Source organism: Euleptes europaea, chromosome 8, assembly GCF_029931775.1.
Source record: "Euleptes europaea isolate rEulEur1 chromosome 8, rEulEur1.hap1, whole genome shotgun sequence".
Taxonomy (NCBI): Eukaryota; Metazoa; Chordata; class Lepidosauria; order Squamata; family Sphaerodactylidae; genus Euleptes; species Euleptes europaea.
The window spans coordinates 4,802,676-4,830,275 of record NC_079319.1 but is presented as its reverse complement, the minus strand read 5'-3'; the positions used below and the strand labels follow the sequence as shown (position 1 = coordinate 4,830,275).

Genomic DNA, 27,600 nt, shown 5'->3' with positions numbered 1-27,600 from the left:
TTGGCTTTCTGTTCTTTCCTTTTGTTAGTGACTCTTTTTCCCCCTCTCTCCATGGCGAGATGCTTATATTGGGTTGGATCCTAACTACTGTTGGCAGAGAGAAAACCACAAAGTATTACTTCCCCCTTCTTACTGCAGCCCACAATACCTCTCCCCACTCCATAAATTCTGCTCTCAGGGGGTTCAGGATCCTTAGAAACAGCATGGGAGTCAAATTGGGAGGGGGTCTGCAGTGGGACGAGGAAATCGCCAGAAATCGCCACCCCCTTCTCTGCCAACAGAACTTCTGTTCTGCTAATTTGACTGCTGTCACGCAGGAGGGACAGCTACTTAAGATCCAACCCACTTATCTGATTCTCCTCTGTTCCAGCTTAAAAACAAAATATTATCGACTTCACTTTACATGCCAACTGACTCAAAGATACTCAAAACTCTCCCCAAGGTTGTTGTAAGACCTTCCCCCAGCTGACCCCCCAGGGAACCAGAACTGAAAGGTAAATGACATATTTGTGGAAAGGACAATAGATGGGCCAGAAGCTTATGAGGAGGTCTTGGGTTGGATCATGTTCATTGACATGTTCATGGAGGAGAGGACTATCCATGGCCACTAATCAAAATGATGCATACCTATTCTCTCCAGTAGCAGAGGAGCATGCCTTTTGCATTGGGTGCTGTGGAACACAGGACAGATAATGCTGCTGCAGTTGTCTTGTTTGTGGGCTTCCTAGAGGCCCCTGGTTGGCCACTGTGTGAACAGACTGCTGGACTTGATAGACCTTGGTATGATCAAGCAGGGCTTTTCTTATGCTCTTATGGAGGAGAGGGCTATCCATGGCTAGAGAAGAGGAGGATGGGTGACGGGATATGTTTATTCATAAGGGGAGACATGATAGATGTCTATAAAATTATGCATGGTATGGAGAGAGTGGACAAAGAGAAACTTTTCTCCCTCTCTCATAACACCAGAATGAGGGGTCCTCTGCTGAAGCTGGAGGGTGAGAGATTAAAAACAGATAAAAGGAAGTGTTTCTTCATGCAATGCATAGTTAAATAGTGGAACTTCCTGCCCCAGGATGTAGTGATGGCTGCCAACTTGGAAGGCTTTAAGAGGGGAGAGACATATTCATGGAGGAGAGGGCTATTCATGGCTACTAGTCAAAATGGATACTAGTCATGATACATACCTATTATCTCCAGGATCAGAGGAGCATGCCAGATATATTAGGTGCTTTGAAACACAGGCAGGACAATGCTGCTGTAGTTGTTTTGTTTGTGGGCTTCCTAGAGGCACCTGGTTGGCCACTGTATGAACAGACTGCTGGACTTGATGGGCCTGGGTCTGATCCAGCAGGGCCTTTCTTATGTTCTTATCCAACCAGCTTATCTGCTGTTCAAAAAGGAAGTGGGGGGTCACCTCAGACTACCCCCGAAAGGTGTGTTGGGGATCATGTGGACCTGCATGGACAAGCAGCTGTATAAGACAAGTAACTGAATGAGACATTGGCTGTATCCAACCTCTTGACTAGAGCTAGAGCCCTGTGCACATGCTTCCTCCGAGACAATCTGTTTAAGATGAGGATGAAACTGATTAGGAGGTTGACGGTTGCCTTGGTTGAGACCAGGCAGAATGCAAAACCATAATGTCGTTCTCATATGCACATGAAGCTGCCTTTTACTGAGCCAGACCAACAGTCCATCAAGGTCAGTATTGTCTACCCAGACTGGCAGCGGCTCTCCAGGGGCTCAGGTCAAGGACTTTCCCATCACCTATTTCCTGGTCCTTTACAAACGGCGATGCTAGGGATTGAACCTGGGACCTTCTGTATGCAAAGCAGAGGCTCTCTCACTGAGCCACAACCTCTCCCCTTAAAAGTGAAGCTCGTTTACACTGAATCATACCACCGGTACATCAAGGTCACTATTCTATATTAGGGGAGGGGCTGTGGCTCAATGGTAGAACATCTGCTTGGCATGCAGAAGGTCTCAGGTTCAACCCCCGGCATCTCCAGTTGAAGGGACTAGGAAAGTAGATGATGTGAAAGACCTCCACCTGAGACCCTGGAGAGCTGCTGATGGTCTAAGTAGACAATACTGACTTTGATGGACAAAGGGTCTGATTCAGTATAAGGCAGCTTCATGTGTGTTCATTGTCTACTCAGACTTACTGCCTCTGAACATGAAGGTTCCCTTTAGTCACCAAGGCTAGTAACCACCGACAGACTTCTCCTCCATGAATGGATATATTCATGCAGCAAGCTTTGACTTTCAAAAGGATATTTAACTCTCAAAAACATATAAATTGGAAAGCTCATAAGTCATTAAGGCACTACTGGACTCGGATCTTGCTCTTCTACTACAGATCAACATTGCTACCCACCTGAAACTATCTGAACAGAAGCCACTAAGATTGTGCAAAAAATAAATAAATAAATAAATAAATTTCGGGTTTGGGTTTATTGGGCTCGGTTCCCCTGCCCCTGTAAACCCGAAATAAGCTGAATACCCATACCGGTAAATATAGCTATTTGGCTTTATTTCTGGGTTTCCTGCAAAAATTCGGGTCCATTATAGTCTGGGGATTTTTTCCCCGAAGCTCCTGTGGGGGCATTTTTGGAGGTAGAGTTCACCAAACTTTGGGGTTCATTCAAGGAGATTCCCTTGAAGCTACCCTGACAATTTGGGAACACTACCTCCAAAAATGCCCCCCCCCCCCAGCTCATTAAAAATTCCCATAGGGAAAAGCCTGGGGAAAGCCAAAAAAAAAAAAAAAAGTCAAATACATATTTGGCTGATTCGGCGATCGGCTATCCGGCTTTAGCTTTATTCCCAGCTTTAATATTTGGCTTTAATTAAACCTAAAAGAAGCTGAAAGGGCCTTTTTCAGGTTTATTTTTGGTTCGGGTTTATCAGTATCCACAACCCAAGAAGCCACTGTGCGAGTGCTGCTCTGTGACCGAACGAAGGAAACTGGAAGCACAAAATCAGGGGCAGAGGTGATTGGAAGGGAGAGAAATTGAGAAGCATTCCTCGTTGAAATATGACAGGTCTGAGAAAGCCGCCACACTGGTTCCAGGAAAGCCACCAAAACTCAGGTGGTTTTCGAGGCGTTAATCATCCACATGCGACCGGCTCGGCAAACCCTATCTTATGGATGACAGCAGGGAATTTATTTTAGTAGGGCTTTGCAGCTGGAAAAGATGACCAGGCAACAGAATGGCTGCATTATCTCAGAACGATGTCCTTGGCCACCTCAGTGTGAAGCACGCTCTCCGTTCAGAGCTGTCTTCAGATGTGTCCAGACAAATGGTCTTGTCACATTTAATTTCATTTATCTGACTCCTCTCGCTATCTCAGTCCTCGGGTGGCATCTCAATGGAACAACATATGCCTTTCATGCTGAAGGCCCAGGGTTCAATCCCTCGCTTCCCCTGTTCGAAAGATCTCCAGGATCATTAGAGAGATGGCAAGTAAGCCATGCCAGCCACTAGGTAGCTAGCCAAGATCACACACACACACACACAGAGAGAGAGAGAGAGAGAGAGAGAGAGAGAGAGAGAGAGAGAGATCTTGAAAAAGCCACAGTACTGAGGAAGATGAACCAATAACCCAAGGGAACAAAACAGCTTCATATGCACTTAGGTTCCCACAATTTCCATTCATCTGTGCCTCCAGCTTCTGTTCAAAATGAAATTAGCAAAAGTACATAAGAACGTAAGAAAGGTCATGTTGGATCAGACCAAGGTCCAACAAGTCCAGCAGTCTGATCACACAGTGGCCAACCAGGTGCCTCTAGGAAGCTCCCAAACAAGACGACTGCAGCAGCACCATCCTGCCTATGTTCCTCAGCACCTAATATAATAGGCAAGCTCCTCTGATCCTGGAGAGGATAGGTGAGCATCATAACTAGCGTCCATTTTTACTAGTAGCCACGAATACCCCTCTCCTGCATAAACATGTCCACTCCTCTCTTCAAGCCTTCCAAACTGGTAACCATCACAACAACCTGGGGCAGGGAGTTCCACAGTTTAACTATGCATTGTGTGAAGAAATGGAGGAGGAGTCAAAATAAACAGGTCCTAGGTGGTGGTGGAGTCAAGTGGCAGCCAACTTATGGCTCAGTGACATCTAAGTTCCCTGGTTCAATCCCCAGCATTTCCACCTAAAAGAATCAGATACAGGGTGATATGAAAGACCTCTGCCTGAGACCCTGGAGAGCCGCTGCCAGTCTGACTAGACAATACTGACTTTGATGGACCAAGGCAGCTTCATGTGTGCATATTATATATATAAAAACATTATCTTTTATGGATACCGAAATCTACAAACTCAGACTTTCAATCTCCAAGGAGCCGCCTTCCACATCTGAATATATGTGGATTCTTGTATTGTTCTATAGGGTGTTAATTTTAATACCTCCACAGATGCATGGTGCGCTCCCATTACTGTTGCTGAGGGAGCCGTGCTTTTTGGATTTCCTGACCGTTATGCAAGAGAGAAAAATAAAATCAAAACAGTAAGGCTGCATTAACAGCAGCCCAGGTTTTATGCCTCCAATTTCCTTGTTTTATTCTACTTTACAAGGGAACGGGTGGGGGATAAAATGGGAAATCGAGCAAGAATAATAGATGCAAACAAACGTGCATCTAAGACCACAATTGTGCATGGCTTAAAACATTTGTAGATGGACGTGCTTTTGAATTCGAAAGCTCTCTTAAAGGCAGGCAGTCCTTCAGAAATAACTAGGCAGGATTAAGGGTATATATACACACACATACATATGTTTGTATTTTTAAATAAAATATATAATTGATGCAGTTAGGGCGGTCGATTCTGTTTTCTCAGCTTTCTTTGGAATGCTTCCAAATTCCCCCCTAATAGGAATTATCCCCAAAACACACAAAAAAGATGCATTTTTATACCATGCAAAATTCTAGCTAAGTTTAGACACAATGCAAAACCACAGCTTAATTAAGCTAACCATGGTTAGCATAGGGTGTTCAGACACAGGCTGTTCCACTGGTTAATTAAGATCCATCAAGCCAGAAAAGAAAAGTATGCTTTGGAGCTGCTTTACTAACCACAGCTAGTCTCAACTATGGCTTGATGTGATGTACAAACACAGAAACCCTGTTCCCCAGTGCTGCTATCATAGAAGCATAAAGCTGGAAGGGGCTTCAACGGTCATCTAGTTCAAATCCCTGCACAACACAGCGAATTCACAACTACCTTCCCCTCCCACTCCCCCAGTGACTTTTGATGTATGCCCAGAGGAAGGCAAAAAAACCTCCAAGATTCCTGGCCAATCTTGCCTGGAAGAAAATTCCTTCCTGACCCAAAAGTAGTGATCAACATTCCCCCAGACATGTAAAAAAGGGCCGCGAGAGTCAAGCACTGACTCATCCTTTCCTGCCCTCCTTCTTATGCCCCACCTAAGTAAACAGGATCATGCATTCCCTGCCTGCAGAGACGCCTGGCCAGAGCAGAAGACAATGAAAGCTGTGATCCAGGCAAACTGAGATTTGAGTGATGGTCTGCAAACCAAACCCTGGTTCAAATAAACTACCCCAGGTTCAAATAAACTATAGTTTTGTGCTATGCCTCAAGTACACGGTTGTTAACTATAATCTAGAAGGCAATTAGAGATTGACATATCTGTTCGTAATTTATGCTACCCCAGGACCGAATAAAGGTTAAACACCATACTTACCGCCTTCCTAGGTCTTTGGCCCGTGGGGAGCAAAGCTTTGGACTTTTCGGCAATTTTCTGTCAACAGAAAGGGGTAAGTAGCATTAGTGGTCAAAAGACAATAGGAATGCATTAGAACTTTGTTTATTCATGAGTTTAAAAAAGAATGAAGGTGGGAAATATGCTAACCCTATGATTTCGGGAACAGGCACAAATCTGCTCTGAAAAGGGTAGGCCTTTGAAAAATCAAAAGTCATTTTTGACTTCAAGGACGACAAGGTTATCAAAAGCAAACCATGCATTTGAAAAGTGACAGCCACAAATGTGGGGAAGTAGCAATTTGCCACTCAAAAGCAGTTCCCTGACGCAACCGGGTCATTTGAGGGGAGAAATGCAATGGATAATTTTGGCACATGGTAATTTATTTAAAAAATAAATAAATAAATGTATAGGTAGTGAGTCACATGGAAAACTTTAGACGGATTGATCCAGAGAAACAGGGATCACAGAGATGCTCCAGATACGTTGGTCCAGCACACGGTGAGGACTGGATTAAATACAAAGTAATTGGGTCACATCTTATAGATCTGCTTTGCTAACAATGACACTTTCCTCTGACTCACCTTCATGTAGGCCCAATTCCAGGTGGGACCCAGAGATCTCCCAGAATTACAAGTGATCTCCAGACTACAGAGATCAGTTCCCCTAGAGAAAATGGCAACTTTGGAGGGTGGACTCGATGGGATTATACTCATCTGAGGGCTTCCACTGCCCAAACCCTGCCCTCCTTAGGTTCTACCTCCCGAATCTCCAGGAATTTCCCAACCTGGAGCTGGCAACCCTAACTTCATGCACCATTAGAAGTCTCCTTGTGCCAGAAGAAAGCATCAACACATGAACATAGGAAGCTGCCTTATACCGAATCAGACCCTCGGTCCATCAAAGTCAGTATTGTCTACTCAGACCGGCAGCGGCTCTCCAGGGTCTCAGGCAGAGGTCTTTCACATCTTACTTGCCTAGTCCCTTTAACTGGAGATGCCAAGGATGGAACCTGGGCCCTTCTGCATGCCAAGCAGAGGCTCTACCACTGAGCCACATTTATGGGCCGGACCCATGTGCTCCAACCATCTATGATTATAGAGAAATTTTAAGAGAAAAAACATGTGTTTGTGGAAGTTCAGTACCGGAAGACCTGTGCCACTAAATGCTGGATTGCCCATTATATTTTCGTTCAAGGGGGGAGGGAGTAGAGACAATTTTGGCCAATTTAGGACAACATATTGTTTTGGAGTAAGTTTTATTTCTCCTTGCCAGCTGTCTCTATTAAAGTTGCCCTCTTTGCTTTAGCAGAACAGAAAATATGTGGCAGGCTGTCCCAACCCATTAATTCTGAACAGAATTGAGTTAATAATTTCATTTACAATTGGCTGATGTGAAGCGGGTTTTTCTAATCACAATTGTGAACTCTATCAGGCAGTCTCTTATTGCCCAGGATTAAAACAATATTGGACTTTTAAGATCTCGCTTTTTGTGTTCCCCTTACTTCACAGAGTCGACTTTTGGCATGAGTAGCTTGTTGTTTATTTTGTGTTAGATAAGCCCAAGATAACTCTGAACGTTAATTAAAGAAGAAGAAGAAGAAGAAGAAGAAGAAGAAGAAGAAGAAGAAGAAGAAGAAGAAGAAGAAGAAGAGTTGGTTTTTATATGCCGACTTTCTCTACCACTTTAGTGAGACTCAAACCAGCTTACAATCACCTTCCCTTCCCCTCCCCACAACAGAAACCCTGTGAGGTAACTGGGGCTGAGAGAGCTCTAAGAGAGCTGTGACAAGCCCAAGGTCACCCAGCTGGTTTCGTGTGGAGGAGTGGGGAAACCAACCTGGTTCACCAGATAAGCATCTGCCACTCATGTGGAGGAGTGGGAAATCAAACCCGGTTCTCCAGATTAGAGTCCACTGCTCCAAACCACTTCTCTTAACCACTACACCACGCTGGCTATATGTTTTATGGGCTATATGTTGATAATATCTGGAGGGTTAGAGAAACATACCCATTAAGCTTTTAATTTGTTACTTATATGTAACTTTTATTAATGATCGTCGTATAGATCTACAGTGTTTTATTTTTCGTAATGGCCTTTGGCCTAACCCTAACCCTTCGGCCATATGCAATGAAACTGAACTGAACATAGAGCTTGATTCCTTAATTCTGCCAGAAGTAAAAAAAAAACACCACAATCTGAATTGAACATTGACCAAAAATAGATGTCTGGTGCAGATATAATGGAATAAGCTCTGTCTCATGAAGGAGAGGAGGTCTGGCTCAGTGGAAGAACCTCCACTTTGAATGCAGAAGGCCCCAAATTCGATCCCTGGCCTCTCTGGTTAAAAAAGGACTAGGCAAGTAGGAGATGTGAAAGACCTCTGCCTGAGACCCTGGAGAGCCGCTGCCAGTCTGAGTAGACAATACTGACTTTGATGGACCAAGGTGTAAAATGCACGGTCACTTACTCCGGTTTCTGCCCATTTTCCTCCCTGTTTATTCCCTGTTTCACCCAGGATCAAATCCTCGCAAAAGAACGGCACCTAATTTGCTGCTGGCTGAGCGATGTGTCGACCCAAAATGAACCCGATTTTGCAGTCGAGGAGCCAAACGGTTATCCCTGGCTCGTCTCAGATAAACATGAGCGTCACAACAGCCCCCCCGCCTCCAAACCCCTCCCCTCACAAGGCTGTCGTTGGTCAGTTTGAATGACCAATCACCAGGGGGAGGGGGGCGTTGCTGAACGACCAGGAAGTACGTGTCTCCCGCATTTTCTGTTTTCACGGACGGATCAGCACACATTTTCGCCACGGATCAACAAACGTCATGCGTACAGATTCTCCCCCAGCCCGGGTTCATTTAATCCTGGCTGGAACGGGGAGGAAACTGGGAGAAACCGGAGTAAGTGACCGTGCGTTTTAGACCCAAGAGTCTGATTCAGTATAAGGCAGCTTCATGTGTGATCATAAGGTACCACATATCACTTGTTTTATTTAATGATTAAAGATAACCCTGGATAAGATTTTAATCATACAGTGAAACCATGGCCTATTTGTCATGGTTGTTATCTACATGTTACCTTGCAGGCAGAGCCTGGAAAGAAAGGAAAATGCCCCAGCCATGGTTCATAGAATCATAGAGTTGGAAGGTACCTCTAGGGTCATCTAGTTCAACCCCTTGCACAATGCAGGAAATTCACAACTACCTCCCCCCCACACCCCAAGAGACCCCTACTCCATGCCCAGAAGATGGCCAAGGTGTCCTCCTTCTCATGATCTGACTAAGGCACTGGTTCCCAACCAGGGGTCTGTGGACCCCCAGGGGTCCGCGAGAACTAAATTAAGGTCCGCAAAACAAAGTTATAAACCCATAATAAATTAATATTTTCAATTAAAAGTTCTCTATTATAAAAATATATATTCAAACATTATTGTAAGTTTAATGTTTAACTAACAGTTATGATTAAAGTTTACTTTCAAATTCTTGGAATTTTTATTTTGAACCTTGGGGTCCCTGCACCGAACAAAAAAGTCCTAGTGGTCCCTGGTCAAAAAAAGGTTGGGAACCACTGGACTAAGGTCATAGGTTTGTTCAGTGCAGACAAAATAAGTAACCATGGTTAAAGAAAACCTTAGCAGGAAGCCTATTTCAAATCACAGTTTTGCATGATGCAGGGAATCCTTGACTAGGTATTCTTTTCTAGTCAGTCTGATTAGATCATGTATTCAGTTGCAGCAATCAACCACGTTTAAGGAAAATAAACCAGATTTATGATATTCTCCTGATTGGAACATGCTGTCTCTCTAGGATAGAAGGGGAGGGGCCGTGGCTCAGTGGCAGAGCATCTGCTTGGCATGCAGAAGGTCCCAGGTTCAATCCCCGGCATCTCCAGTTAAAGAGATTAGGGAAGTAGGTGATATGAAAGACCTCAGCTTGTGACCCTGGAGAGCCGCTGCTGGTCTGAGTAGACAATACTGACTTTGATGGACCAAGAGTCTGATTCAGGACAAGGCAGCTTCATGTGTTCATGTACGGCCAAAATCTCCGGCTCAGCATCCCCCCCAAATAGTGTTATGTAACCTCACATTCTCAGAACCATATGGTTGTAACAGGTCTGCTAACTAGGAAGATGCAGCTCCACAGTACCCCTTTACCTTTTGAATTGTGCCGTATCGCTGAATGGCATCCGAAAGCTGGTTCTTCAGCCGGTCCAACTGAAGCCGTTCTTGCTGGAGAGAAGGAAACAATGGTCAAGCAAAACCAGTGTCTAACACAGGACATAACTCAAGCATCATCAGATACTCATCAAATCTTTAAAATCATTTTAAAGCCATTTGTTTATACATCTAAATAAATAAATCTCTTTCTCCCCAGTGAGGATCCAAAGAGCCTCACTTCCTCTGCTCCTTCATTTCATCCTCACAACAATATACAGGGTGCTAGAACTGGCAATTAGCTATTGCATTTAAAAAAAAAAAAAAAAACAGGCAGTAGATGATGTGAAAGGCCTCTGCCAGAGACCCTGGAGAGCTGCTTCCAGTCTGAGCAGTGAACACTGACTGTCACAGACCAATTCAGGATAAGGCAGCTGCATGTTTGTTACAGGGGAGGGGCTGTGGATTAGTGGCAGATCATCTGCCTGGCATGCAGAAGGTCCCTGGTTCAATCCCCAGCATCTCCAGGTAAAGGGACCAGGCAAGAAGGTGATGTGAAAGACCTCAGCCTGAGGCCCTGGAGAGCAGCTGCCAGTCTGAGTAGACAAGACTGACCTGGATGGACTGATGGTGTGATTCAGTATAAGGCAGCTTCATGGATTTATGTGCTCAAGAGCATCAGAGTGAAACTTGGGAACGGAGCTGAGGGAATCTGTTCATCCGAAGGGATCATGCTAAAAGAAGACTGGGAAAGGTTAAGGCCACCTCGAGAATCCATGGCAGGGATATGCTTATGATCTAAGGGCACTTTCACACATGCCTAATAATGCACTTTCAATCCACTTTCAATGCACTTTGAAGCTGGACTTTACTGTGTGAAAGGGCAAAATCCACTTGCAAACGATCATTACAGTGCATTGAAAGTGGATTGAAAGTGCATTATTCAGCATGTGTGAAAGCGCCCTAAGTGTCACAGCTGGCCCCCTCAGGGATATTACTGCTTGGATGTCATAGAGGAATTTCCCACAGATGAAAGGGATTTCCATCCATGGAACATTACTTTTTTTTTTTTTGCTTCTTCTTCCTGTTGCTGCTCAAAATGTGACCCCCTTCCCAAAATGCTGCACCTGGGTACAGGGAACCATCAGGGGCAGTATTGGGGGGGAGGGGGTTAGAGGTCTGCAGAGGAAGGGGAAATCAATGAAATTTTTCCCTTTCTGTGAATATCCTCTGCTGGATCCAACCCTATGTCTATACTGGACTCTGTTGAATTCCCTACTTCTCTCCACAACAGACACCTTGGGAGGTAGGTGGGGCTGAAGAGCTCCAACAGAGCCGTGACTTGCCCTAGGTCTCCCAGCTGTCTTCATGTGTAGGAGTGGGGAATCGAACCCGGTTCACCCGATTAGAGTCTGTCGCTCTCAATCACTATACCACGCTGGCCTTTGATGGATATGGTCGGGATGGCACTTGTGGGTCACGACAGTCATCTGCACAAGTTGTGCAGGTCTCTCTCTGTCTTCCGCTTCCAGCCAACGCCAGGTCTGATAACTCTCATACTAACCATGTTGTGTTTTTTATATATCTATCCTCTTGGAGAAGGAACATTTCTTTCCCTCTTTTCCCCCAAGAACATGCAAGAGTACACAGAATGATGGATCGGAACGGACTGACTGTTAAGCTTTAAATCAGGGGATGGTGTTTTGCGCCCACAAGATGCTTTATGACAGAGGAACTTTTGGAACACGGCGCAGAGAGCCCCAGGAGGGAAGTGGAGACTCAGTAAGCAATCCCCGGCAGAGCTGTTCGTTTTAAAGAAAGGGGAAGGATTGTAGGTTTTGCTTCAAAATTTGTAGGTTTAATTATTTAAGCAACCTGATGATGATGGGGGGGTGGGAAGATGGGAAGAAAGTTTCAGATCTGTTCAATTAATTTAGGAGGACCTGCTGAACTCATTAAGGGATGCCACGATGAAGCAGCATACTTGTTTCTCGGGACAGAACACTAGCGATTCTTTCTCTTTCTAACTGGGAATAAGTAAATGAGAAAACAAGGGGGGAAACACATTCTCCCCATCTGGTCTTGATCCAAATGTAGTTTTTACTGTACTTTCCGTGTTGATAGTAAGGGCATTAAAGTGTCAGGAACTGCTACGTGTGTGTGTTTCCCCCCCCCCTCTTTTTTTAAAAAGCTTGCCATCATTTGGCTTCCCCTTGGACCCAATTTGTGTCGCAGAAAACATCTCCAGACACACGAGAACGAGCCAATTTTCAGCACCTCTGTAAAGACTGTGAGAAATCCTTCATTTTACCTTTCCTTCGGTCACTTGGCAATCCCACAATTCACTGCTGTTGCAAAAAGTATCGTCTTGGGGGCTGCATTTCCAGCAACTGGTTGTTCCACTTCATAATTAACTGGCTGGAGAGCCAGTGTGGAGTAGTGGTTAAGAGCGGTGGTCTGGAGAGGTGGACTCTGATCTGGAGAACCGGGTTTGATTTCCTCCCCCCTCCACATGAGCGGCGGAGGCTAATCTGGTGAACTGGATTTGTTTCCCCACTCCTGCACATGAAGCCTGCTGGGTGACCTTGGGCTAGTCACACTCTCTCAGCCCCACCTACCTCACAGGGTGTTTGTTGTGGGGAGGGGGAGGGAAGGTGATTGTAAGCCGGTTTGATTCTTCCTTAAGTGGCAGAGAAAGTTCTCAACCAGGGTTACCTGGAACCCTAAGGTTCCTCAAGAAATCGCTAGGGGTTCTGCAAGAAATAGTGATGAATAGGTTAATCATATGTAAATCATATGCAGGGGTTACCTGAGACATGAATATTATTTAAAGGGTTCCGCAAGGGTAAAAAGGTTAAGAAACGTTGATCTAGAGCAACTGGTTGGCTACTGTGTGAGACAGGATGGTGGACTAGATGGACCATTGGTCTGATCCACCAGGACTCTTTTTATGTTCTTATCAGGGGAAGGCCTCAGCTTCTACGCCCTGTCGTTGGACCTCCAAAGGAACTGGTTGGCGGCCACGGTGTGAAAGAGGATGCTGGACTAAATGGACCCTCACTGGTCTGATCCAGCAAGGCTCTTCTTATGAACTTACTTACTCTATCCTGCCCTCTTGGTAGGAAGGGAAGTATCAAAATGGATAGACAGTTGTATAAATACAAGTAGTGAAATCAAATTGAGAATTTTGTAATTGTTCACATTAGGATAGCATGAATTCAGTTTGGGGGAGGAACTACAGGATTCAACTGAGATTTAAAAAAAAAACACAGAAAAAATAAATAAAGGACTCAGACTTTCCCCAGTAATGTCGAAAATCACTTACCCTAGAAGAACCTCGAATTATCTCAGAGAGCTGCCGGATAGCGTTGGTGCATGTACTGATGGTTCTGTTAGTCTCTTGCTGACAAGTGTGCCTGTTTTAACAATGAATAAGAAAGTGGTTATGGAGTCTTAAGCCAAAAGAGAGCGAGCAAATAAAAAGATAAGAAAAAAAGAAAAAAACATAACTATTCAACTTCAAAGGACGCTTTCTTAAGTCACTCGTGGAAGCACACAGAGATGTGAGCTCACAAAGAGACTTGGTACCGGATCTGGATGATGGTGCTGAAAAAATGCCAGTGCCAAGGTTATTTATTTTAATGTACTAGAAGCGGTTTTAGGCTACAGAATCACATTCATTCCGCCTTGAGTCCCAGTAAGAAAGAATGACTATAAACCATGTACTTGAAGGGCTGTCATATAGAGGAGGGTGCCTAGTTGTTTTCTGTTGCCCCAGAAGGTCGGACCAGAATCAAAGAGTTGAAATTAAATCAAACGAGTTTCCGTCTAGACATTAGGAAGAATTTTCTAACAGTTAGAGCGGTTCCTCAGTGGAACAGGCTTCCTCGGGAGGTGGTGAGCGCTCCTTCCCTGGAGGTTTTTAAGCAGAGGTTAGATGACCATCTGTCAGCAATGCTAATTCTATGACCTTAAGTGGATGATGAGAGGGATGACATCTTGGCCATCTTCTGGGCATGGAGTAGGGGTCACTGGTGGTGTGGGGGGAGGTAGTTTGGAATTTCCTGCATTGTGCAGGGGGTTGGATTAGATGACCCTGGTGGTCCCTTCCAACTTTATGATTCTATGTAAATAAATAAATAGCATATTCCATATTTCATGATTCCATTAATCTGTTTTACATGAGACTGCCCATTTGTGCTTTCTGACCACAAAAGAAAAGCTGATTCACTTGACTTTTTTCCCCCAGCTAGAATTTGTCTGCCCTTAGCTCTTTCTTTTTTTCTTCTTCTTCTAGTCATGGGGGTCAAATGTATGAGGCCCCCTTATAGCAACCGCAGTCCTGAACTAATGTACATCCTCTGGATATAAGATTGGCAGGTTCACCTCTATGGGGGAGCTATCCGAGCTGTACCCATTTACATGGAGGGCTCCCCAGAGCCCCCAAAGAGCTAACACAGGTAGAAACAGCTGCCTGTGATTAAAAAGAGAGAGAGAGAGAGAGAAACACACAGCAATTTTATGCACAGTGCCCAACAATGCCATAAATGAGAACTTAGTGTACCATGAAGATAACATCTCTGCAGCCACAGAGCGGTGCTTCAGATACATATTACTGAATTAATAACAAAGTCCCGGGTAGAAGAGGACATCCCCTTTGTCACTCTATGTCAGATTAAAAAACAAACAAGCAAACAAACTTGAAAACACACTGCAGGTAACATCTGAAAAAGATGTTAAAGTCGAAAATCCGTCAATGCAGATTTTAGTTAGCGGGGCACAGAGCATGTGTTTGTTGATGTTTTCCCTGTTTTATAGCCTTCGCTGATGTAATTACGCCTTTTGATTCTCAGTTGAATTACGCCATCTATTTCAGCCCTCTGGCCATCTGTCAAACCCCCACTCAACTTATTGATACTGGGAAGGAAAAGAGCCACATATTCCAAGCCGAGAATGGGAATTAAGTGCATCCCCCACTCTCGATCTGGGCTGGCGAGGCATGGCCCGGCCTGACCAAGTGACATTTATGTCATATCTGGCTCTTGTAACAGTTGGCTTCGACACCCCCGCTTTAAACCGTTATAAAAACTATGCAAATGCTTTTATTTAAATAAAAGTTAAGATGAGGCACACAAAGATACCCGCCCCACAGTTTTGTTCTGACAACATCAAGGCGAACTGCACAAAAAGGTTTGTTTAGACACCAAGGCACCGTGCACATTAGCATGATCCTCTGGCTATGGAAGCATTTTGTGTGTATGATCAATAGAGCTGCATGTGTTGTGCTCCCATATGTGCTGCACACTTGCAGTGAACATGGAAGAAGCTGCAAGGGAATCAACAGACGCATATCACAGAGAGCCAGCATGGTGTAGTGGTTATGAGCGGGATGGTTTCCCCACTCAGCCACATGAGCACCGGACCCTAATCTGGAGAACCGGGTTGGTTTCCTCACTCCTCCACATGAAGCCCCACCTACCTCACAAGGTGTCTGTTGTGAGGAGAGGAAGGAAAGGTAATTGTAAGCTGGTTTGATTCTCATTAAAGGTAGTGAAAGTCGGTATATAAAAACCAACTCTTCTTCTCTTTCGCATCACCTCCTTTCTGATCCTTTTAACTGGAGATATTGGGGATTGAACTTTGGACCTTCTGCACGCCAAGCAGAGGCTCTTCCACTGAGCCGCGACCCCTCCCTATGAAGCAGCATTATACTGAATCAGCATTATACTGTTGCAGTAGTCTTGTTTGTGGGCTTCCTAGAGGCACCTGGTTGGCCACTGGGTGAACAGACTGCTGGACTTGAGGGGCCTTGGTCTGATCCAGAAGGGCCTTTCTTATGTTCTTATGACCATCTGTCCATCATGGACTGATCAAGGTCAGTATTGTTTATTCAGACTGGCAGAGGCTCTCCAGGATCTCAGGCTGAGGTCTTTCACATCACCTGCTATGAGATCCTTTAGCTGGAGATGCCATGGATTGAACCTGGGACCTTCTGCACACCAAGGAGCTGCTTTAACACTGAGTCGCAGCCCCAATCTAGAAGAATCATGCCAGATCAGACCTTTGTTTCATCCAGCATTCTGTCTCACATAGTGGCCATCCAGTTGCCCCGGAAAGCCAACAAACAGTGCATAGCAGCCAAGGCTTCCCCATGTTGCTATCTCCTGGCACTGGGATTCACAGATTTACTGCCTCTGAATGTGGAGGTTCCTTTAGTCATCCCAACCATATCCATCAAAGGCCAGCGTGGTATAGTGATTGAGAGCGACAGACTCTAATCTGGAGAACCGGGTTGGTTTCCCCACTCCTCCACATGAAGCCAGCCGGGTGACCTTGGGCTAGTCACAGTTCTCTCTGAACTCTCTCATCCCCAACTACCTCGCGAGGTGCCTGTTGTGGAGAGAGGAAGGGAAGGCGATTGTAAACCGGTTTGAGACTCCTTAAAGGTAGAGAAAATTGGGGTATAAAAACCAACTCTTCTTCTTTCTCCTGCATGGGGAATGCTAGTGATGGAACTCAGTTACAGACTTGTAAACTCAGCCCCTTAGCAACATACCCATCCGATTCACAGTGTGTCTGAAAAGACACACAGATTAGGAAATCCCTCTCCCCGTACACCATGGGGCGACAGTTCCTCAGCATCCAATTCTTTCCTCCTGAGACATCCCGTTAATTAACTTTCCACTGTCCCATAGGGAGGAAGGGTACAGTGGAAAGCTAATAACAATAATAATAATAATAATAATACTGACGCCTCGTTTTACTGTTCCATATTAATAAAATAAAATAAAATAAAATGCTGTGGGAGGTGAAATTCTGCAGCCTTTATTTTTTAATGAAGATCTTAATGGCGCCGAATGTAAATTAAATATAATCACTGCCTGATTTATGAATGGATCTCCAAGAGTGAAGCTTCGCGAGTTAATTATGCTGACGGTGCGGCAAAGATTAGCAACACCAGGCAGTGAGATTTGGTTGGAAATTTGCTTAGGGTGGGCACGGAGACTGGGAAGGCTGTCTTGAAAGGCCTCTGCTTTATTTTCTCTCCTTCCCCTCCCCAATGCTGTGTCCCCCCCCCCCTTTTCCATCTCACATTCTCTGGGGACCTGGGAGATCTCAAGAAGGGATTTCGTGTTGTGTACAACCACTAAGCTCTGTCCAATGGGGGCTTTAGAAGGTCACGAGCCAGATTGGCAACGGAGCCCCGGACAACAATAAGCCAGCGCTGGCCACATGGTAAGATCCTGGCCTCCACTACAAACAAAGAAGAAGAGTTGATTTTTTATACCTCAATTTTCTCTACCTTTTAAGGAGTCTCAAACCGGCTTACAATCACCTTCCCTTCCTCTCCCCACAACACACACTTTGTGATGAAGAAGAAGAGTTGTTTTTATATGCCAACTTTCTCTACCTTTTAAGGAGAATCAAATCAAACACTCTCCTTCCCTTCCTCTCCCCACAACTCACACCTTGTGAGATAGGTGGGGCTGAGAGAGTTTGGAGAGAACTGTGACTAGCCCCAGGTCACCCTGCAGGCTTCACATGGAAGAATGAAGAAACCAACCCAGCTCACCAGATTAGAGTTTGCCGCTCACGTGAACACATGAAGCTGCCGTCTACTGAATCAGACCCTTGGTCCATCAAAGTCAGTACTGTCTACTCAGACCAGCACCAGCTCTCCAGGGTCTCAGGCAGAGGTCTTTCATATCACCTTACCAGCCTAGTTCCTTTAACTGGAGATGCCGGGGATTGAACCTGGAAACTTCTGCATGCCAAGCAGATGATCTACCACTGAGCCACAGCCCCTCTCCATGGCTCTCCAGGGTCTCAGGTGGAGGTCTTTCACATCACCTTACTTGCCTAGTCCCTTTAACTGGAGATGCTGGGGACTGAACCTGGGACCTTCTGCATGCCAAGCAGATGCTCTTCCACTGGGCCACAGCCCCTCCCCTGAAGTGGACGAGTGGGGAATGAAACCCGGATCTCCTGATTAGAGTCCACCTAACCACTACACCACTCTGGCTTTAATACCTGCAAGGAGAGGAGAAGATGCTCAGCCCAGACGGAACTTGGTCATTGTCAGCTTGTTGCCGGCAAGATCCTCCTCACTTCTCCCTCTGCCAAGGAGGAAGGGCAACCTGCGTATGCCTCCTTGTGCTCCTTAGAGGAACGGTGTGATAAACATTGACCCAACAGATGGAATATTATTTCCCCGATCGTCCCCCCCTGTGGAGGAGGTATGAGCACAACTTTCCCAGAACCACAAAATGAGTCTGTGGCAGATTTCAACCAGGGACCTCCTGAGTCCTAACGTGTTTGCTTACCCACTATGCTACCCAAGCGTTGCAACTGAAGCGGGCCCCTTGTAATAGTGGTTTGCGCCTCCATTGGAGAGGGGGTACTTCGCACGAGAAAGCTCTTTTCGTGGATGCATTCCCCACACTGTGCCACTTCCTGAGACATCTATCATCACCACCAGCCCCCTTTCAGCCAGTTTTTGTTAGCAGATGAAACACGTTTCTTTTACGACAGGGTAAAGCTTCCCCCCGCTCCTCTGCACGACTTCTCTGCACTCCGCTGGGTTTTTCCTTAAGTGCCGATGGAGCTTTGCCTCTTATTGTCTGATCTTGCTTTTAAAGACGCTGGGAGTCTTTGTTGTATTTTTTTTTAAGTGTGCCTGAGCATATTTTGATCTTCTACCTTTTTCCTGCGCTGCCTTGAATGTCGCCTCCTGGAAAAGGAAGCATAAATAAGTAACTAAACAAACAAACCAAGCTGGATTGGATTTCCTCTAGGCGGTGTGTGGAAGATGTCTTCAGGCCTGCTTCTTTCCCCCAGAGGCATCCGAAGACAATGCTGGCATTCTCCACTCTATCCCCAATGACGCCTGATGCCTCCCAGCATGGTGTAGTGATTAAGAGCAGTGGTTTGGAGAGGTGGAGTCTGATCTGGCGAACCGAGTTCAATTCTCCACTCCTCCACATGAGCGGCGAAGGCTCATCTGGTGAAACTGGGTTGGTTTCCCCACTCCTCCACACGAAGCCAGCTGGGTGACCTTGGGCAAGTCACAGCTCTGTCAGAGCTCTCTCAGCCTCGCCTACCTCACAGGGTGTCTGTTGTGGGGAGTGGAAGGGAAGGGGATTGTAAGCCGGTTTGAGCCTCCCTTAAGTGGCAGAGAAAGTCGGCATATAAAAGCCAAATTCTTCTTCTCCTCCTCCTCCTCCTCCCTTTGCACAGATCTCAGGTGCTTACTCCCAAGAAGATTTTCAAACACAGCGGTGTTTCCAAATAGAAATGGAAAGGAAAGCTATCCTTAACCCTCTTGGGAACGGCTAGGCCTTTTCAAACTAAGAGTTTGATCAACTGAAAATTGTCCCCAAAGACATAGGAATCTGAATCTTCTAGAGGACTTTTGTCACCCAAAGGAGAGGGGGGAGGGAGGGAGGATCAGGCCCTTGTGGTGGTCACAGCTCCCAAAGAATCAGATGGACATAGGCTTTTCAACCTCCAAGTGGCACCTGGACATCTCCCGATATTACAGCTGGTCTCCACGCTTCCAAGATCAGCTCCCCTGGATAAAATGGCTGCTTTGGAAGGTGGACCTTATGGCATTATATCCTACTGAGGTCCCTCTCTTCTCCAAACCCGCCCTCCCTAGGCTCCACCCCCAAAATCTCCAGGAATTTCCCAACCCAGAGCTGGCAACCCTAGACAATCAACCAAGACTGTAAAATGGGAACAGAAGAGCTTCAACACAACACATAGTTACATTGTGGAACTCCCTGCCCCAGGATGTGGTGATGGCTGCCTCCCTCCAAGGAGCTTAAGGCATAATGGTGTTGCCAGCAATGAGACCATGGCACTGCCACCATGGCAGGAAGTGACATCACCACATCGCTGGTGCCACTCTAGCATTTGTCCAAAACTTTATGGTTTAACCACAGAGTGTAGGTTGAGAGCCAGCTTGGTGTAGTGGTTAGGAGCAGTGGACTCTAATCTGGTGAACCGGGTTGGTTTCCCCACAACTACACATGAAGCCAGCTGGGTGACCTTCGGCTAGTCACAGTTCTTTTGGAACTTTCTCATCCTCTCGTAACTCACAAGGTGTCTGTTGTGGGGAGGGGAAGGGAAGGAGATTATAAGCCGGTTTTGCTCTCCTTAATAGGTAGAGAAAATCAGCATATAAAAACGAACTCTTCTTAAATGTTAGAGTGCTACTGATGGCATCACTTTCAGTTGTGCGACATTGTCACACCAGGAAGCCAATGATCCCCATCCCCCCATTTCTTCTCCCACCACTCAGCTGAGTGACAGGTGGAAGGACAAACCAGGGGCAGGAGATCCACCAACTGATCTGAGAGCCTGGCAATGCTAGCTTGGCAAAGGACTCAGCAAGGCAGCCTTGAGATCTTGCTTTTTTGTTCCCCCCCCCCCCAAATAAGCAAAATACTCCCTTGCCACTAGACAGTAGCAAACAGGAATCAAGTGACTCCCTGGTAGATTGCAGCATGTTCCTGCCAGTCAATTATGTCAGTTTAATTTGAGTGACACCTATCTACTTCATCTCTCTTTCTTGCCTTTGTCTTGAACTTACGTCTAATTTAGGTACAGCTTAGTTTGGGAGCTCAACTGTTATTTTATAGTTGACAGTCATCATTTTCTCCTTAAAAAAAAAACCTTTTGATCTAGATTCATTTAACTGCATCCCTTTTTATAGTTCTTGAGACCAAAAAATAAATAAATAAATCCTGCAGGCTGTAATAAAATGCATGTTTCAAAAGGGGGGTGGAGAAGCAAAGGAGAGATTTCTTGGAAACAGAAGAACTACAAAATGCCAACCAAATATATATTTCATGTTTCAGAAGGGGGAAAAGCAAATGAGAGATTTCTTGGAAACAGAAGAACTGTGAAATGCCAACCAAAATATAATTAATTTCAAAAGGAGCTATTATATTACAATTTCGTTGAGCTGGTTGAATTAACCTATTGGGTGAGAAGGTTGATGGTGTCAAGTTCAATGGATAGGATGGAATCCCACAGAAAAAGCAGCCCTGCTGTATTGGGCCAAAAGGCCACGATAGATAGACAGACAGACAGACAGACAGACAGATTATGGGAAATTCCTGGAGATCTTGGGGTGGAGCCTGGGGAGGATGGGGCTTGAAGAGGCAAGAGACCTCAGTGGAGTATCACACCATAGAGTCTCCCCCCACCCCGCCGCCACCTTGAAAGCAGCCATTTTCTCCAGGGGAATGGAGATCCACAGTCTACAATTCTGTTGTAATTCCAGGCCCTACCTGGAGGTCAGCAATCCTATTAGGGTTGCCAGGTCCCTCTTCGTCACTGGCGGGAGATTGTTGGGGAGAAGCCTGATGAGGGCGGGGTTTGGGAAGGGAGAGGACCTCAGTGGGGAACAATGCATTAGCGTTCACTCTCCAAAGCAGCCATTTTCTCCATTTTTTCTTGCCTAGTCCCTTTAACTGGAGATGCCGGGGATTGAACCTGGAACCTTCTGCATGCCAAGCAGAGATTTTACCCCTGAGCCACAGCCCCTCCAAAACAGATCTTCACATGAACATACAGCGAGGGGAAAAAAGTATTTGATCCCCTGCTAAATTTGCCCGTTTGCCCTCTGACGAAGAAATGACCCGTCCATAATTTTAATGGTAGGTTTATTGTAGCTGTGAGAGACAGAATAACAACAGGAAAACCCCCAGAAACCCAGAAGACAAAAGTCAGAGATTGATGTACATTTTAATGAGTGAAATAAGTATTTGATCCCCTATCAACCAGCCAGGTTAGGGTTAGGGTTAGGGTTCTGCTGTCGACAGAAGCAATCAATCCATCAGATTCCAAACTAGCCACCATGACCAAGACCAAAGAGCTGTCCAAGGATGTCAGGGACAAGATTGTAGACCTGCACAAGGCTGGGCTGGGCTACAAGACTATTGCCAAGCAGCTTGGTGAGAAGGTGACAACCCTAACCCTAACTGTCAACCTCCCTCGGTCTGGGGATCCATGCAAGATCTCATCTCGTGGAGTTGCAATGATCATGAGAACGGTGATGAACAAGCCCAGAACTACACGGGGGGAACTTGTCAATGATCTCAGGGCAGCTGGGACCATAGTCACCATGAAAACAGTTGGTAACACACTATGCCGTGAAGGACTGAGATCTTGTAGAGCCCGCAAGGTCCCCTTGCTCAAGACAGCACATGTACAGGCCCGTCTGCAGTTTGCCAATGCACATCTGAATGACCCAGAGGAGAACTGGGTGAAAGTGTTGTGGTCAGATGAGACCAAAATCGAGCTCTTTGGCATCAACTCAACTCGTCGTGTTTGGAGGAGGAGGAATGCTGCCTACGACCCCAAGAACACCATCCCCACCGTCAAACATGGAGGGGGACATATTACGCTTTGGGGGTGTTTTTCTGCTAAGGGGACAGGACACCTTCACCGCATCGGAGGGACGATGGACGGGACCATGTATCGTCAAATCGTGGGTGAGCACCTCCTTCCCTCAGCCAGGGCATTGAAAATGGGTCGAGGATGGGTATTCCAGCATGACAATGACCCAAAACACACGGCCAAGGCAACAAAGGAGTGGCTCAAGAAGAAGCACATTAAGGTCCTGGAGTGGCCTAGCAAGTCTCCAGACCTTAAGCCCATCGAAAATCTGTGGAGGGAGCTGAAGGTTCGAGTAGCTACACATCAGCCTCGAAAACTTACTGACTTGGAGAGGATCTGCAAAGAGGAGTGGGACAAAGTACCTCCTGAGATGTGTGCAAACCTGGTGGCAACCTACAAGAAACGTCTGACCTCTGTAATTGCCAACAAGGGTTTTGCCACCAAGTACTAAGTCATCTTTTGCAAAGGGATCAAATACTTATTTCACTCATTATAATGCACATCAATCTCTGACTTTTGTCTTCTGGGTTTCTGGGGGTTTTCCTGTTGTTATTCTGTCTCTCACAGCTACCAGAAACAAACACCCTTTCATCAAAGATGCCGCCCTCGTTAAACTCTGATAAAGATCATGGGACGTGATCAGAATAAATGGATGATTGAATTAACAGCATCTAGAGACGGCTCAGCCCCCTCCCCACCCCCACCCCCCGTGATCCAGTCCTACTAAAGAACAAACAGCTATAACTGGGGCTAGTTGCAGTTTTACAACCAGGAAACAGCCACCTCAATTCGTCCTCTAGCGTTTCCTCCTTCTGTTTATATATGAAAAGACATATTAGAGCATCCGGCATTTTACAGCCGAGGGGCATTTACGGCGCAAATAAACACGTTGGAAACACGAGCGAGAAAATCCACCTGCTCCAGTCTGGGGACCTGAAAACAAACTTCGGTCCCAAATTGTACCCAGATTGATGCTTAAACAGGTTGTTGGTTTTAAGCGAAGGGTGTAATGTTCCACTGAGCAGCATCTGGAGGGGGAAATAAATAAATAAAGGAGTGCAGGGAATTGATCTTACCCAGGCTTTCTTTCTTGGTATTTCATACCTGAAGTGTGCGGAATTTGATGAGACCAAAAAAACCCCAAAACCTTGTTTAGAGATACCGTGTTCAGGTTAGTAGCTACATTCGATGCACAGCCAATCAGATCTCCAGTGGCCAATAACAAGCCTTGCTGGCAAAAGCCCCACCTGGCTCTACCCACTCTCTAAAAACACTTGGCAGTTGCTCGGAAAAGTGTCAGCAGGCACCATGGGTCTCATGGGCACTCCATTGGAGACTCCTGTCATAAGAACATAAGAAAGGCCCTGCTGGATCAGACTAAGGTCCATCAAGTCTGGCAGTCTGTTCACACAGTGGCCAACCAGGGGCCTCTAGGAAGCCCACAAACAAGACGACTGCAGCACCATTGTCCTGTCTATGTTCCAAAGCACCTAATACAATAGGCATGCTCCTCTGATCCTGGAGAGAACAGGTACGCATCATGACCTATGCCCATTTTGACTAGCAGCCATCAATAGTCCTCTCTGCCATGAACATGTCAACTCCCTTCTTCAAGCCTTCCAAGTTGGCAGCCATCACCACATCCTGGGGCAGGGAGTTCCTCAATTTGACTATGTGTTGCATGAAGAAATACATCCTTTTTATCAGTTTTGAATCTCTCACCCTCCAGCTTCTGCAGACGACCCCCGTTCCAGTATTATGAGGGAGAAAAGCTTCTCCCTGTCCACTCTCTCCATTCCATGCATAGTTTTATAGACCTCCATCATGTCTCCCCTTAACTGCCTTCTTTCCAAGCTAAACAGCCCTAAGTGTTTTAACCGCTCCTCATAGGGCAATTGCTCTAGCCCCCTGATCATTTTGGTTGCTCTTTTCTGCACCTTCTCAAGCTCTGCAATATCACGGCCCTCTCTCTTCCTTGGTGGTCTCTCATCCCAGTACTAACCATGGCCGACATTGCTTAGCTTCTGAGCTCCTATGGGATTGGGGTAAGTCTGGGCTATCTAAACTGCTATGGGTTTCAAAGCACTCTGCAAATGGAAAGGATTATAGATGGAGTTGCTGTATGTCAATGTGGTTCTGGCCAAACAGACACTCTTCAGCATTCCTTGTTTAGCTGTGACTTGTTCAACAAGGCTACAGAAAGATGGATAAAGCCTTTTACTCAGGAATCTGTCTCTGAACTGGATAATTTGAGGGTTCTTTTAGCAGGGGTGGATTTTAATACTACCTTGGCAATCGCCAAATTTCTTTTCCAGTCAATTAAGATTAAAAAAAAAATACTAGTTCCTCTTTTTTCTCTCCTTTTTTTTTGGATGTGTGTGTGTGTGTGTGTCTCAGTGTGACATTGTTCAGGGCTGAATTGGCCATATGAACAGTATCATTAAAGTAAGATGGAGTTGCTGAGGCCTCGGAATAAATTCATAAGACAAATATCAGAAGAATTTTGTTGACTAATCTCAACTGCGTACCCAGCCAGGAGCAAACGGCTCCCGCAGGTGATTTCTTTCACCTCCCAGTACTTTGTGTGTGATGTGTATTGATTTTTTTATAGGAGCTTCAACTAATTTCTTAATAAGACAGTTAAATTGGACCAGCTGCCTCTTTCTCTGAGAGACCCTCGAGCCACGGCACATCAAGTTCTGTTCCCAGTGCCCATTTTAATTCTGCAGTCTGACAAATAAGAAACTGAGAAAATATGTGAATTTATGTTTATTCTACATTCTAGTAGAAAAGAGCAAGAGTTAACTGTGGGACTTCCTGGTGGGTGGGGAAAGCAGACCCTCCCAAATGTGTTTATATTTAGTTATTTAGTTATTAAACATTTACATCCCACCATTCCTCGTGGTTCAAGGTGGCTTTCAATAATATTTCATAGTCCTTGTTGAAAAGATGTGGAGCGATGAAAAACCTAGAATGTAGAAACCTAGAAAAACACTTAATGACTAACACAATTCCTGGCAGGGTACAAGCTTTCGTGAGCCACAGCTCACTTCTTCAGATACATGCAGCTTACTAATGGTGGTGAAGCATTGTGCATAGGACTGCCAGCCTATAGGTGGGACCCAGAGATCTTCAGGTATTTACCTCTGATCTCCAGGCAACAGAGATCAGTTCCCCTGAAGGGGAAAAGGGTGCTTTGGAGGGTGCAGACTCTGCGGAATATACCCTATTGAGGTCCCTCCCATCCCCAGACCCTGTCCTCCCCAGGCTTCACCCCCAAAATCTCCAGGTATTTCCCAACCTGGAGATGGAAACCCTAGCCATGGAGCACTCTCCTCTCCATCACTGCTATTCCATCCCTCCAGGTCATCTTAGACAAGTGTGGTGTAGTGGTTAAGAGTGGTGGACTCTAACCTGGAGAACTGGGTTTGATTCCCCACTCCTACACATGGGCGGAGGACTCTAATCTGGTGGACCGGGTTGGTTTCCCCACTCCTACACATGCAGCCTGCTGGGTGACCTTAGGCCATTCACAGTTCTCTCCGAACTATCTCAGCTCCCCCTACCTCACAAGGGAACTTTTGTGGGGAGAGGAAGGCGATTGTAAGCCGCTTTGCGATTCTTTTTGGTAGAGAAAAGCGGAGTATAAAAACCAACTCTTCTTTTTCTTCTGAGTTTGCATTACAATTGTGTTTTTTTTTTTAGGTAATAGGTTACCATTTTGGTAGTAAATTGTACAGACATCTAGAGATAGATAGATAGACAGACAGACAGACAGACAGACAGACAGACAGACAGACAAGGAGGGAGGGAGGGAGGGAGGGAGGGAGGGAGGGGGGCTGGACTAGATGATCCTGGTGGTCCCTTCCAACTCTATGATTCTGTGATAGATATTTAAATATATTGTGTTCTGTGTTGGTACTCAAACATTTCCCTGTTTTTCTCTCTCCCTTATCGACGCCGACTTCATGTACTGTACATAACTTTATGTAAGACTTCTATTGTTTTCTTACTGCTTGATTAATATTAGCGCCATGATACATAGATATAATAAACACAGACAGCCTTAATCTAGCAGTTGGAGTAAAAATATCTCGACCGGGTTGGGGTCTGAACTGTTTCCCTCTCCGTTTCTGTTATTTCTTAGGGGGTAATTACATCGCGATCACATGATTTAATGTAACACGGCAGTTTTCAGGAACACAATTACCGGGTTATAGCCGAGCCGGCTCTAAGTAGCAGAGAGGATGTATACGGATGACTTGATAATTATGATTTTTCTTGGTGATTTTTGTCAGGGAGGAGGGGGGAGAACTGTCTCAGTTTCTTAGTGTTCTTTCCAGTGATGTGTGAGCACTACCTCAATCTCATCAGATCTCTGAAGCTAAGCAGGGTTGGTACTTGGATGGGGAAACACCAAGGAAGGCTCTGCAGAGGAAGGCAATGGCAAACCACCTCTGCTTCTCACTTGCCTTGAAAGACTCTTGCTGGGATTGCCATAAATTGCTTGCGACTTGACGGCATTTAAGCATGTACATATGGATTCTGCAGTACATACAGTACTTGCAGGGGGTTGGACTAGATGACCCTGGTGGCCCCTTCCAACTCTAGGATTCTATGATTCTACCAGAGGCAGATGTGTGGTACAGGCAAGATAATCTGTCTTCCTTTTTTGCCTTTAAGTTGCAGCCAACCTATGGCAAACCCGCAGGGTTTTCAAGGCAAGAGACAAACAGAGGTGGTTTGCCATTGCCTGCCTCTGCATATCAACCTTGGGCTTCTTTGGACTCCCATCCAAGTACTAACCAGGGCCGACCCTGCTTAGCTTCCGAGATCACACAAGATTGGGCTAACTTGGGCCATCCAGGTCGATACTTTATCTTACTGTTCCTCCAAGCAGCTCAGGATGACACACGTGGTTTCCCTTCTTCCATTTTATCCTCATCATGACTCTGTGGAGGTAGGCAAGGCTGAAAGAGAAAGAGGGGGGTGACTGGTCCGAAGTCCCTTAGTGAACTTCATGGCTGAGTTGGATTTGAGTCCATGTCTCCCTCTCCCATAATACTAGAACATGGGGTCATCTGCTAAAACTGTGTGTGTGTGTGTGTTTGAGAGAGAATCAAAACAGATAAAAGGAAGTATTTCTTCACACAACATATAGTTAAATTTTGGAAGTCCCTGCCCCAGGGTGAGGTGATGGCTGCCAACTTTGAAGGCTTTAAGAAAGGAGTGGACTTGTTCATGGAGGAGAGGGCTATCCATGGCTACTAGTCAAAATGGATACTAGTCATGATGCATACCTATCCTCTCC

At 45.7% G+C, this 27,600-nt stretch overlaps 1 protein-coding gene across 1 annotated transcript in view; it reads right to left on the bottom strand.

Moving 5' to 3' along the window:
- TSNARE1 (t-SNARE domain containing 1) overlaps positions 1-27,600 on the bottom strand; it is a 245,453-nt gene that overhangs the window by 141,211 nt on the left and 76,642 nt on the right. Inside the window, exons 4-6 of the mRNA XM_056854638.1 lie at positions 13,207-13,297; positions 9,882-9,956; positions 5,711-5,764 (exon numbers count right to left, since the gene is read on the bottom strand). Coding sequence (XP_056710616.1) covers positions 5,711-5,764; positions 9,882-9,956; positions 13,207-13,297 — 220 coding nt within the window. The remainder of the gene's footprint in view (positions 1-5,710; positions 5,765-9,881; positions 9,957-13,206; positions 13,298-27,600) is intronic.